The sequence below is a fragment of the Limulus polyphemus genome, unplaced genomic scaffold, assembly GCF_000517525.1.
Source record: "Limulus polyphemus unplaced genomic scaffold, Limulus_polyphemus-2.1.2 Scaffold2243, whole genome shotgun sequence".
NCBI classification, from domain to species: domain Eukaryota; kingdom Metazoa; phylum Arthropoda; class Merostomata; order Xiphosura; family Limulidae; genus Limulus; species Limulus polyphemus.
In genome coordinates, this window is record NW_013667853.1 from 75,522 (window position 1) to 88,909 (window position 13,388).

Sequence of the window (13,388 nt, forward strand, 5' to 3'; positions counted from 1 at the left end):
TGTAGATACTTCCACTAAAACAAATCTATATTTGAAAAGTTCATGAACAAAAACAGACACGTTGTTACATATGAGTGTCCAATTGAAAAATGACTATTGAACAATCCATATAGAGGAAGTCAGCTATGCTAAGAGGGTGTGTTGCACTCCTATTGTGTGGATGGTTGTTTCATGCTCATTTGCATGTTGCAGTGTGCCAATACCACATGGAAACGAGAATTTATGTAGGAGCCTCAAGGTTGGTGGTAAGTAAAAAAAACTAGCACAGATAGAGGTCAGCACAAAATCAAGGAAAGCTAACATCTGAGTGGAAATAAGGTGTCATATCAAATTGCATATTTGTATCCTATATGACTAGCTAAGGTAAAATAACTTAATGTGTTTTTACTTGAATTTCTTTTGCATACTCACCTTGTTCTGTTTTCACCAAACAACTATTTCCTTGTTTCAATTTTTAAATACGAGTATTAAGGTATGAATTTTCGAAAATCATTTATAATTTCATCTCCAATATATATATATCAGGTTTTGTTAAATCCAGGTTCATTAAAAGATAGGTTTTCAGTTTACTTGATTCTGAAGCTCTAATAATTTCACATAGGTCATGTTTAACTACATCTACTGCATTTTCATTTTGTTTTTCTAAATTCTTTATTTTTTTAGCCATTGGCCCATTCAAGAACTTATTCAACAAAACTGCAACACTGACCAATAATCCCATCCATTCTTCTTTATTCTACATTAAAAAACTTCCACAAATGTAGGTTTTGTATTAAGTATTTCAAAGGAACTGCATCATTACATGGTTAGGACTTTATGGCAATTAATAGTATTTAGTTTATTGTACACAGTTATTTGTGAACAATATTTCATAAGAATAAAACATACTTGACAGTACAGTATAAAAATACTTCACCTTTATTTTTTCCCATTAAGAAATTAAGTGTCATGTAATTCCTATCTTAAGAAAGGAATATTTTTAATAAAACAATACTTCCTATTTCTAAGTTTGTATAAAGAAATATTTCTGGTTTACATTTAAATTAACACCTCTCAACACGGGGTCGGTCGAATTGACCAACCTTGTAACCCCTTTGAACTCACTATAGTTTCCATACTATAACTTTTAATACAGTATGTGTATCTTCACAAAATTTGGTGGCCTTTAATAAATGTTACAAGTCTTTTGTATGCAAAAAATCTGATTTTTATTGGAGGATTTTTACTGAAGATTTGTCCATGAATACATTGATTTTTTTTACTAGTCCAAGTGCAAAGTGATTTTCATGTTAAGATTAAAAATACTTTTCTTCATTTCAAAAATATCATATTTCATTTGCATAACCTATTTAACCTCCTAAATACATATAAAATTTTTTAAGTAAAACTTTATATTTTATCTGTTATTATCTTTATCCTAACGATATATTTGATTCTTCAGCCAGTAGACAAATCATTAAAGTATAATGAAAAGTTGTAAAATCAGAAATAAAATGAGAAGCCATGTCCTTTTTTTTTCTTCATTATTGATCAAGAAGTTTCAAAATACTTCTCTTAAAAGTTAATTGCTAAACATTTCATATATATTTTGTGTTTATTTTACTGTCAAAAACTAAAGTAGAAACCTGCTGAAACTAAAGCAACAAATCATCGCTTGTGTCATTAGACTGTTTACTTGACACCATAATACAATACTCTCGAGAGCAACAAAGCACACATGATGAACTAAGCAAATATGTCTCCGTATATTGTTCTATGTTTTAAGAAAAATAATTAAAATTAAAAACTTATGAGTAAATATTAATATATATATTTATAGATATGTAATGTATGGTAGCCAAAATATCATTGTATTTTGCAAAGTTTGCACAAATAGTATCTTTGTACACCTATGCCATTAAATTTCAAACACCTCAAAAGAATGACCAATGCTGAATCACTTGAAATTTGAATCGATTGGCTCGGAACCATATAATAAACATTTTCACAGATTTAAGTGCAGTCTTACTACTGTGGTAAATTCTCATTGTAAACATTTTAGTATACAGAAGCCAATAAATCCCACATCCTGTTCTCGGAGCATAAAAAATACATCGTAAAACAAAGATTTTGAGTACTTATGGTGTTACAAAATTTTGTGCGTGTGCGCATCGTACATGTTAAGCCTCACCATAAGCCTCCTTTATTCTTCTGAGTGGAGAGTTAAGAGATATTAATTTTTGTAGGCTTCAAATATACATCTTAGAAAACCAAAAAATTTATCAAGTTTCTATATTAGTACACACAAAACCCCTGTAATTTATCTGGGTCTCTAAATAAGCAATATGTGGGTTACAAAAATCCCCTTCCCATTCAGAGCAATGATTTAGTAATAACACTTCAACACTGTTTGTGAACTTATGACTTTCTCCTTCAAGCTATTTACAAATGATTAGCAGACTTACATAGAAAGAAAACTGCTCTTTCTATTCAAGAAAAGTAGATTGGGACTAGACAAGAGGTTTTGAAAGAACAGTGTAATAGGAGCAGCCACTCTAGTAGACTTGCTAAATATACTGACATCTCAGCAAATCAAAGAGGTGGGAGGTTCTTATTTTGTATTTAGCTTTTCCACATCTCAATTCGCTAACCACTGTACACATTGTATGGTAGGCATAATAAAATATAATGTGAGCAATAAGACAAGAGGAGGTGCTATGCAACACACAAAAATCAATATTTAGCATATTTTTCTTTACGTTTCCTTTGAAATTAAGGAATTAAAACATATATAATATTAAAATTTCAATTATAAGCTATGTTTTGATGCCAATTTCATTGACATAAGTAATAATAATGTTATATAATAAAATTTTGAATATAACTCTCCAAAATGTCAAGACATGTGCACTTCAACCTGCCCATAGCGAAAGGGTTAATAAATAAAGTTAACTATGTAGAATACCAAAATTATGACTTCACACATCATAGACCTAGTTTAGCATATATAGACAACAAAGAATCAACACTATAAATTAATCTAGTTGATATCAAGAAACTATATCAATATACACATCAACTTCATGAAATATTTAATGTACAAAAGTAAGCAAAAGGAGTAAGCAATTTTTTATTGTTCAGTTTCAGTGATCCATTCAGTGAAACACTTGACACAACAAAAAAGCAAATCTCAAGGAGGATAGTATAATGTCTCAAATGGAATATATATTTGCTAGCCTTACAATAATGTTCTTAAAAAAAACAAAAACTTACAGCATGCCATTTAGCCATGGCTCTTTCTTTCTCGAACTTTGCATACTCTCTACGATCATGAATTGAGGTTAGAATCTTCCAGATTAAAAGCAACAGCAAGCCTATCAAGACAATTCCTCCAATAACACCTCCCACTATTGCTGCTACATTGACTGGTTCTGGGCAGTCTAAAATGCATAAAATTTAATAATCACCTGGATGGAGAAACCATATATAATGTAACACATGATACTGGTTGAAATTTTTATGCATTATTATTGAAGTAGTCAAAATACTAAAATGTATTTAGCAATTTAATATCAAAGTTTTGTCAAATTTCATACAAGCAGATCACCACTGTATGAATTATCAATTACATTCAACTATCGTATGCACAAAAAAATTACGTTTTAGCAGCATATTCAACATTTTAAGTTAAAAGTATTTAACTTTTCCATGTTTGGTAAAATAAATTATATTATTTGGCATCTGGATAAGTTGAATAATTAGTATACTTAGTAGAAAGGACTACTTAAACAACACACTGATTAACAGTGCATAAATGTAAACTGTTATAATGAAAACCTGACATACAAATAGCTTACTCCTAATTTAATGTTTCTCTTGGCTGCAAACATACCTTTTCCAGTTTGTGCCCAGACTTTTACAGCATCTTGATTGGCCTCATAAACAAATTTAAATTTGCACTCATCATCGTCAGTGAAAACACAAATCTTCTGGTTCTTGTTTATGACTTAAAAAAAAGATACATAAAGATATATATTCATAGATCATTATCTGAATAAAAATGAAAGACTTCTAAATTACTTGATACTAACAAAATAATAAGGTAATGTAAAAATCCATGAAACATTTGTTACTACATTGCTTATAAATTTTGAAGTAATCATCTGATACACACTATGTATTAGTCTCTTTAAGAGACTAATACTTGTGTATCAGATGACTACTTCAAATTTACCTAACCTCATGTTCATTAGAAGGAGATATCCTATAACACAGTGCCATACTTAACCTATCTTTCTGCTATATCAGCAAGTATACAATATCAATCAAAACGTGCAACATGTCTTTCCAGACATGTCACTATTCTCTGCTTCAGTATTAAAAATTCTTGACAAAAGAATACATAAAGCTTGCTGTACTAAACATGAATATGACTTATTTTGAATGATCAATTGTTTTTATTCTTCCCTAATTTATTCAGATACATTAAATTCTCACAAAGACTTTTTCTGGGGGGGGGGGGGGGTTCATATATAATTATATGGTTGTGGAATTCTCACAGATGAAATCTTACAAAAAAAAACATTACAAAGAACAACTTCTCCAGACACATTAAAAATGTCATAACAAAGAAAAGTGATTGTACTATCTAAACTGAGTAATTACTTTCTATCAGTATTACCAAATATGTTGAGTAAAGTAACATGTCCCAGTCAGAAAACCTACCTTTCAGTATACATGTATAAAATACATTTTCTGATCAGGCAAGTATAATATATTTAGATATGATAATTAATACATCTTCAGAAAATAGAACAAACTGAAAGATAGATCACCAAATATGAACTTTTTTTTTCAATAAGCAAAAATTAAAAAGCTAGTATCCCAGACTACATATGCTTTTAATAGTTATTTAATCTCACTGTGTATTTGAATTATTAAACAAAGCAGCTTATTTCCTAGAACTTGCTTCAGGCGACATGCATGAAGTTAACTTTGTTATACAATTTTTACTTACAGTACATATATTTGCCTTATAAACTATATTTTAAAATAGAAATAAAAATATCACTGTTGGCAAACTGTAAACCATGTGAGCATGTCAAATATGTAAATATTTAGTGTTAAACTTCAACGTGAAAGTTGGATTCAGATTAAGCAATTTTTGTTTTTATTGGAAAAAAAAGTTTATAACATCTAAACTGGAAAATAAACAATTGATAACTGTCAATAAGTGTAAAATATTTTATAGATAGTATTATATGTTTATGATAAAGTGTACAAAAAGTAGAAGAAATATATAGTGGATGAAACATGTATATATAAGATGGATAATCCATCAATAGCAAAATCAGTTCATTAACAAAAAAAGACAATAAAAATGTGAAAAACATCTCATTCACTATAAGATTACACTATACTGCTTTTTTCTTCATTTTCATAGATTATGTGACACAAGAATATACAACATAATTATTCTTACACATTGCTTACATGATTGCTCTGATTAAATAACAGATAGCCTGTCAATGAAATTCAGATATAATACTCATCTTTTTCTCTATACACACAAAGAGTAATAAATAATGGTATTAAAATTCTATTTCTCTATGCTTGGTTTAAACAGTCATACATATAATATAGATTTTGGATGTAAATCTGTTAAGCACATAATCATAAAGAGACTCACTATAACTGTTACAAAACATGTATTAACCCCCCCGCCCCCTGCTATGGGCAGGTCAAAGTGTGCATGTCATAACTTTTTTTATTTAATTAAATTACTTTATTATCATTGTATGTAAACAAACCTGACATCAAAACGTATTTAATAAATCAAATGTTAATATTATATAGGTTTTAAATCCCCAATTTCCTAAAGAAGTATTTAAAAGATCCTCAATCTAATCTAGTATGAGAATTCTAACATTTGCTCTATAGGTATTCCCTCTTCTCTAATTTATTTACTCTCCCTCTTAAAAGCATGGAACTGAATGTAAATTATTTATCATAATATTAATATTACTAAGGCAAAGTCTAATTTTCATAGCCCTCAATCTTATTTGTTTACAGTCATAAACTAGAAAATCAAATCCACTTGCCACACCCACCTGTCTCATCCTTTCTTTCACAAATTGACAATAGTTCTCTCTGAAGTTTTACACTACATTATTCATAACTAATAGAAAGCCAATGTTTTAATCTATCAAATGACCTATTACATTACACTGCAGTTTGAAATTTTCTCTTGTAGTCTTCAGATCAACAAGCTTAACCACTTGACTGTGGCTGCTTTAAATGCACACAGAATTTTGGCAAACTATACCCTATACAGCAAATCAGCACTCAATGAATTAAGGTAAGATTTAAAGGCTCTTATGCTAAAGTTTGAAAGCCAGAAAAATTATGATAATTATACGACACTGTTTGCTTTATGCTATTATTATTTTGTATACTTTGGTGCATTATTTAAGTACAAAAAAATTTCCTATTATATTAGTACCATTAGTACAAAAAAGTAGACTTAAATTTCATTGTCAACTGACAGCAGAAAAACAAGAGGCCAAATGTAAATTCTGTATGTCTTGTTTTTCATGCATATTCTTTATTTAATTTTATAAAAGTAACTAAAATGTAAAAATTAGAAACTTACTAGGTTAGATTGGGTAAGATAATGAAAAAAAACATTTTCATGAGGTATGCTCACAAGCAGCTCGTGCATTACATAATTTGAAATGGTGACGTGAGCTGCATGTTCGCCAAGTGATTTACAACTTGTGTGGCAGGATTATTAGTTAGACATGGTTCAAAAGGCAATAAATCAATAAAATCAAGTAAAAGAGATGTATACTGTTACAAGCTTTAAGCTATTTAAGATACACAATGGTAGTATCAAGTTACAATTTACAGTCATTGTAGAAAGAAAAATGGGTAATTTAGATTCATTTCCTAGATTTTTATGGTGATTACAAGGTCATTCAAATTGGCCAAATGGGTATAGAGTTAGGGTAGAGAAAATAACATATAAAATATAAAGTTTTACTAAAAAATATCTGATATTTAGTTAGGAGGATTATGCAAATGAAATTTTAGAATTTTCCAATGAAGAAAAGAATTTTTAATCTTAACATTAAAATCAGTTTGTATTCAAAGCAGTAAATATTCCGACTTCATATGTTCATGGACAAGTTTTAGTAAAAGATTTGTAATGTTTACTTAATTTCATGGAAACTCTGTTGGTCACAAGGTTGGTGTAATACACTGAGCCCATAGTGAGAGGGTTCGAGCTCTATTGAATAAAGAAATTGTTATAATATTGTTTAAAAAGAAGTCAGAAATCAGATTAATGGAAAATAATAATACCTTCAGCTTCATCAACTTTCTCCAGTGTAAAGTTACAACGGACACACTCTTCCTGGGATAAAGGGCCAGACTGAAACATCTTACACTGAACACACTTTACCAGAGAATCACAACTGACTGGGCAGTTCTGGTGAAACAGAAAAGTATCATTAAGCATTTAAATGTTTTAAATTACTTCCTCTCATTTGATGCATTGAACTGCATTCTTTACTTATACACTTTAAAAAACACTATATAGTATTCTCAGGCAAAGATAATGGTGTAAAACTAATCATAATATGACTGGTCTATCTATAACAGTTTTTGAAACCTTTAATCAGTAACTAATAAAAACGTATTGTTAAGTATACTTGTGAATTTAAACATTTCAGAGTTAATTAAACCATTTATATTATAATTTTCCTACACTGAAAATGTATTTCTGATAGGCACTTCCCTCCATTCACAAGATTAGATATTCTCATCCAGTACTGTCCTCTATATGCAAACTTTTTCTTTACACATGCCACAAGCCTTCTGCTCCCCCTATTGGAATCAAATGATTCCAACATATCACTCATGCAAATCATCATGCGTCACTTCTTCACCAATAGTAGCATGACGTACATGACATATGAGACTCTCTCTATAAGCCCATAACAAACTATCACTTTGAAGTTTGGCAGAAGATTTAAGCACTAGAGGAAAGTGGGGAAGAAGGGTGAGAAGAGGAAAGTACCTATCAGAAATACATTTTCAGTATAGGAAAATTATAAATTTTGATACAGTACTTCCCTCTTCTGACAAGATTAGCTAGAATCCCACATTGCTTAGGTGGAGGGACTGGTGCGAGTACCCCCAAAGTGTCCGAAGTATACCCAGGGAAATGAGAGAGTCAGATCCAAAGATCTGATGAGGGGAACTGCAGGTATGCTCTTCATCCATCTGTGAAGTGTGCAGGAGATAAGGGCAAGAAAAAAAAGAACACTTCCAAGTGGGAGAGAATTGTGGGAGGACGGATTTAGAGTAGAACCAACCAACATAAGTCCTCACACATGTTTATGGTTGTCTAAATTCCTACCTTAATTATACTCCTTCTGTTTTGTGGGTCACAGCAGAGGGAAGGGGAATTATTCTGGTTCTGTCCTTTTTGCTATCCTTCATGTACCTTATTCCAAGGATGTTATTGCTTTTGGATTGTTCCAGTTGGTTTTGCTGTTAGGGGAGTTGATTTATATTTACTAGACATCCTTTCAATACCAAGTATCGTCCATCGTGGCCTAGCCACTCTACACCTAGAGGCACATTCGTTGTTTTAACCACTTTTATACTTTGTGGGATTGAGTTACATGGTTAGGATCACTAAAACCAGGCCATGGGGTACTGACATCCATGCGGGGGATAGAATGAGGGCTCCCAATTGAAGGGATGAGCTGCAAGTTTACGTCTCACTCCTTAGTGATTGTATAACACATAGTGGAGGATATCACATCATTTACACCCACAGAACACCACCTCTCTACTCTGCACTGAATTATTATAGCCATCTTTTTGTGGAACACATTCAGGAGGGTGCCTCCACAGTCAACCACCTTAGTGGCTTGGAATTGGAAAGTGGTAAGGACTCCTATACTCCACTAGAAGAAAGGGGAGTGAGAACGCATTGGAGAGTCCAGAGGAATGTCATCACCTGAGACAGTGCAATGGGTGACTATGAAACCCTATTTTAAAAAGCAGACCATAACGATATATTCAATACAAGGCATGGCAGGGATGGACAGCTATCGCCTTCTGGTTTACCCATGCAGTCCATGGGTGGTATGGTCAGGAACAGGCAAGTTTATGAACCAATCACATTGTGAGGTTACTCACCTACAAGTGATTTTGTGGAACACCCCATATCGATGGTGAGCATTGCGAACCATGGAAGTTAAAGTACGAGTCAACATGGCTGTACAATGCTGATTTCTGATTGAAGAATACCTAGTCAAGCACCAATCCATACAGAGCAGGATCCCTAGAAAGAATAAATTAAGCAAGGGCCCCTGAAATTAAATAAATGTATGAACATAGACTTACCCAGTCAAAGTCACACCAAAGCATGAAGAATGCCCTCAGGTGGAACATGAAAGAAGAAACCGTGATTTGGTGTAAATAATGGAAGATGAACATAATAGGTTTAGTCCACATCTCCAACTGTAGGATTTCCTCCACTGACTGACAAAGACGAGATGCAAAGGAAAAGGTGAGGTGTCAAATCTGATGAAAATACATCCTGAATAAATTCCTTTGGGAAGATGACAAGGAGGAATAAACCGACTGAAGCAAACGTCAAACTCATTTGGTTTGGGGAGAAGGGGATACATCATGAACAGAGGAAAACTGCTAAGGGATAAAAAGATGGTAACGGGTACCATGGAAGGAAGCCGTGCAGGCAAAAACACAAGGAAGGGTATGGACTGGACATAGAAGTCTATCCTGATCGGGATAAGTGCAGAGATGAGAAATAGAAGAAAGGGAAGTAGGCAAAAAGAAGGAGTTACTCTAGCTGCTGAGGTTTTTGGGAGTAAGGAACAATCTGGATAAAGAAGAAGATAAGTGTAGTGATAAAGCATACGTGAAATGTCAATGGCAAAAAAACAGGCCTTCAGCATCCATGTGGTTCAGTTTCTCACATGGCTTTTCAACCGGGGTTTTTCGGTCTTTTCGATCTTGGGTTTTGAGCTGCCTTATCTCATACTTTTTGTTTTTCCTGATACCATTGAGTTTTTGCTTCTCCTGTTCTTTCTGGATTCGTTGTCTCCTCAGACGGCATAGTATTTCAGACTGTGATATTTATGTGGTCCTCCATTCCCTCACTTTACCTTCATTTGAACCTATTTCCTCACGCTCCATGTTTCATCTTTCCCTTAAAACATATTTCCCTCTGCTCTTTGACTGTCCCTCTGATCACTTCCTATTGGCCAGCTTAACCATGGTTTCCAAGATTACACAAACTGCAACTTTTCTTTTAAGTACACCTCCCCTTGTCTACTTCCCTCTTTGTCAACTTCGGTCACCAGTTCTACATCCCACCATTCACGTCCTTCATCTTCATGCCTGGCTTTTATCCAGTCCATGGCAAGGATATCATGGAGTAGATTTCCTTTTGGCTCATTTCATATGTCATTCTTCACTGAGGTGTATCAGTGAAAATGGAAAATGTTTAACAGTTGGTCTACTACTTGGGGATCTCCCACTGACTGACCTGCTGTGGTTCCCTTGACACAGAGTGGTATAGATGAGAGAGACTACCCGATGAAGTAATCAGATTGGAGGTTAAGCATAAAGGAATTTATGGGACCTAAAGACCACTCTGTTGGATAAATTTGGTCAGGACAGGAAAGAGATCTGCTATGAGATTGAAAACACCCAGAATGTGACATGTAATGAGATGAATGTGGTGCATGTGGGCCCAATACAGAATATCCAATGTACGAAAACAGAGAGATCTTAACTGGGTGTCTTCTTGGTGATTAATATGTGCTACCATCATGGAATTGCCGGAATGAATCATCACCAGAGAATGGTGGGAGGAAGGATGTGATTTAAAGCCTGACAGATCATGAGAAGCTTGAAGACGTTGATATGCAAAATCTGCTCATCAACAGACCAACGGCCTGAAGCCTCTTGGTGATTGACCCACACACCCCAGCCTTGAAGGGATGCATCCGTAAACAGATGTAAATCCAGATCAGGGGGAGGAAGCAGGAACACCTACCAACATATGGGCCTTGTCCAACTACCAAAGCAGATCATCATGGGGTATGAGGATGGGTAACAGGGGCTACCAAGGAACCCAAGCAAGGTTACATTGATTGTGAAGATCCCACTGAAGGGATTACATATGTACATGACCGAGGGGGACCAGTGATGTCATTGAAGACCACATTCCCAAAAGCAATAGAACCTCGTGAGCAGAAAGTGAGGTAGCTGAAAGGGCATAGCAAACTAACAATTGGATGGAATGAAGTCGTAAAGGAGAAGATTGGACCCGACTGAGATGAGTGTCGAAAAGGACACCTAAATGGACAAGATGTCGGGTAGGACAGAGGAAGGACTTTTCCAATGTGATTAACCAGCCCACCTAAGCAGCCACGTGAAGGAGCTGATGAGTATGGCTGGCAGACTCCAGTTCAGAATGAGCCAGAAGAAGCCAGTCGTCCATATAATGGTGGAATTGCAGCCTCAGAGCACGAAGATGGTGAACAAAAGCTCTGACCATCCGGTAGAAAACATAAAGGGCAGAAGCAAGCCCTAAGGGTAGGGTGCAAAAATGGTAAACCACCTCGTGATGGATGAACTGAAGAACTGGACAAGACCATGTTGAGACAGGGATGTGTAGATAACCATTGGCAACATCCATCTTGGACATCCAAACACCTGGAGAAAGTGCCCACTGTAGGGTGAGAAATGATTTCATGGTAAAACAGGGCAGTTGAACGATTCGATTGAGGCGAGACAAATTGATGACAGGCCTCTAGTCCTCAGTTTTCTTGGGAACAACAAAGAGTCTGGAATAAAAACCTGGTGAAGTATGTAGAACAGGTTCCATGGCCTGCTGAGATAGTAGGTCTTGAACCACCTCCAATAAACACTGGCCAGTCAATAATCCCGAAGCAGAGGGAAGGAAATGGATATAGGAGACACAGGAGGTGGAGAAAAAACAGGATCACAAATCCTTCCAATAAAACTTGAAGAACCCAATGATCCTTGATTAAGAAAATTGGCAAGTTGAGCTCCCACCGGACCAGAACCCAATGGGTAGTCACTGATACTGTTGGCAACGTGATATGCATCATTGAAGAAAAGGACAAGATGAGGCACCCCGAGCAAGAGGGACAGGTAAGGGTTGGGAAGGAGAAGGATGGGAAACTGTAACAGGTGCCATATTGGGCTCCAACTGAGACAAACAGGCAACAAAATGGAAATGGTAGACTGTTGTTGTACTGATGGAACTCGTGATTCCAAGGACTCAGGGAATGTGTCAAATTCATAATTCCACAAAAATGGGGCTATATGTAAATTCTGACCATAAGATGCTGGTGAACGGATGCATGTTAAGGTTGCATCACGACCTAGAAGGTACCAACAACAGAGAAACCACTTTATCACAATCTACACTTCAACACAAACACTTTATTGTAATCTTCACTTGAGCACACTCTTTCTCAGTCTCTACTTAACGACTGACACTTTATAGCAACTTTTAATTCAACACTGACGTTTTATCACAACCTTTACTTCAACACTGATGTTTTTATTAACTTATACTTTAAGCATGTTCAACCATTTATAATTATCTAAAACACATGTTATGTTCTTAATTCAAAATAACTGTGGTATACACTTAATACTCACGATGCATTCCTCACAATAATCGCCACTATATTTTTTCTTGTCAATTGTCCAGCATTCACATTTTCCACATACACAGCTACCTCGACCACTGCAGAGTCCCTATTAAAGAATATTCAAAATACTTTTTATTTTTGCTGTTTGTTTTTTTGGTCATAACTTAAACATGTCTAACCAAATTTACCACATAAAGATTTACTCTAGCAACACTCTACAAACTACCACATACATGTGGGTAATATTTCCTTCAATACTCTTTACATTAATCAGAATTCATTTATTGATTTATAACACATTGTGAAGGTCTTATATTTTGCAGTGAATTAAGAAATAAACAGTACAGCTTTCTGTGATGTTACTTACTGAAGAATCAGGTGGGTAGCAAGTCTTCTCAGTATCTCGGCACTCACATGCACTTCCTTTCCACCCAGGTAGACAAATACACTTCCCACACTCACACGTACCATGATCAGGTCCTACCATGTGTATATTACAATATTAATATTAAAGTCAATTATCCAAAACTTAAAAAGTTTATCAACAAAGCTGAATTACTACTAAATTGTACGTATTTGTAAGTACTTGAAAATCACCAGTCTCGTATAATTCCAAGACAACAATCATACAGTGAATGGAATGTCATACAAGTAAAAAAACCTTTCACAAAAAAA

The 13,388-nt window shown here is 34.4% G+C and overlaps 1 protein-coding gene across 2 annotated transcripts in view; it reads right to left on the reverse strand.

The window, feature by feature from the left end:
- The window catches only part of LOC106466382 (integrin beta-PS-like), a 110,690-nt gene that overhangs the window by 13,039 nt on the left and 84,263 nt on the right, over nt 1–13,388 (reverse strand). For both annotated transcript variants that reach the window (XM_013926665.2, XM_013926664.2), the window contains exons 16-20: nt 13,081–13,193; nt 12,721–12,819; nt 7,342–7,468; nt 3,872–3,985; nt 3,253–3,419 (exon numbers count right to left, since the gene is read on the reverse strand). In XM_013926665.2, coding sequence (XP_013782119.1) covers nt 3,253–3,419; nt 3,872–3,985; nt 7,342–7,468; nt 12,721–12,819; nt 13,081–13,193 — 620 coding nt within the window. The remainder of the gene's footprint in view (nt 1–3,252; nt 3,420–3,871; nt 3,986–7,341; nt 7,469–12,720; nt 12,820–13,080; nt 13,194–13,388) is intronic.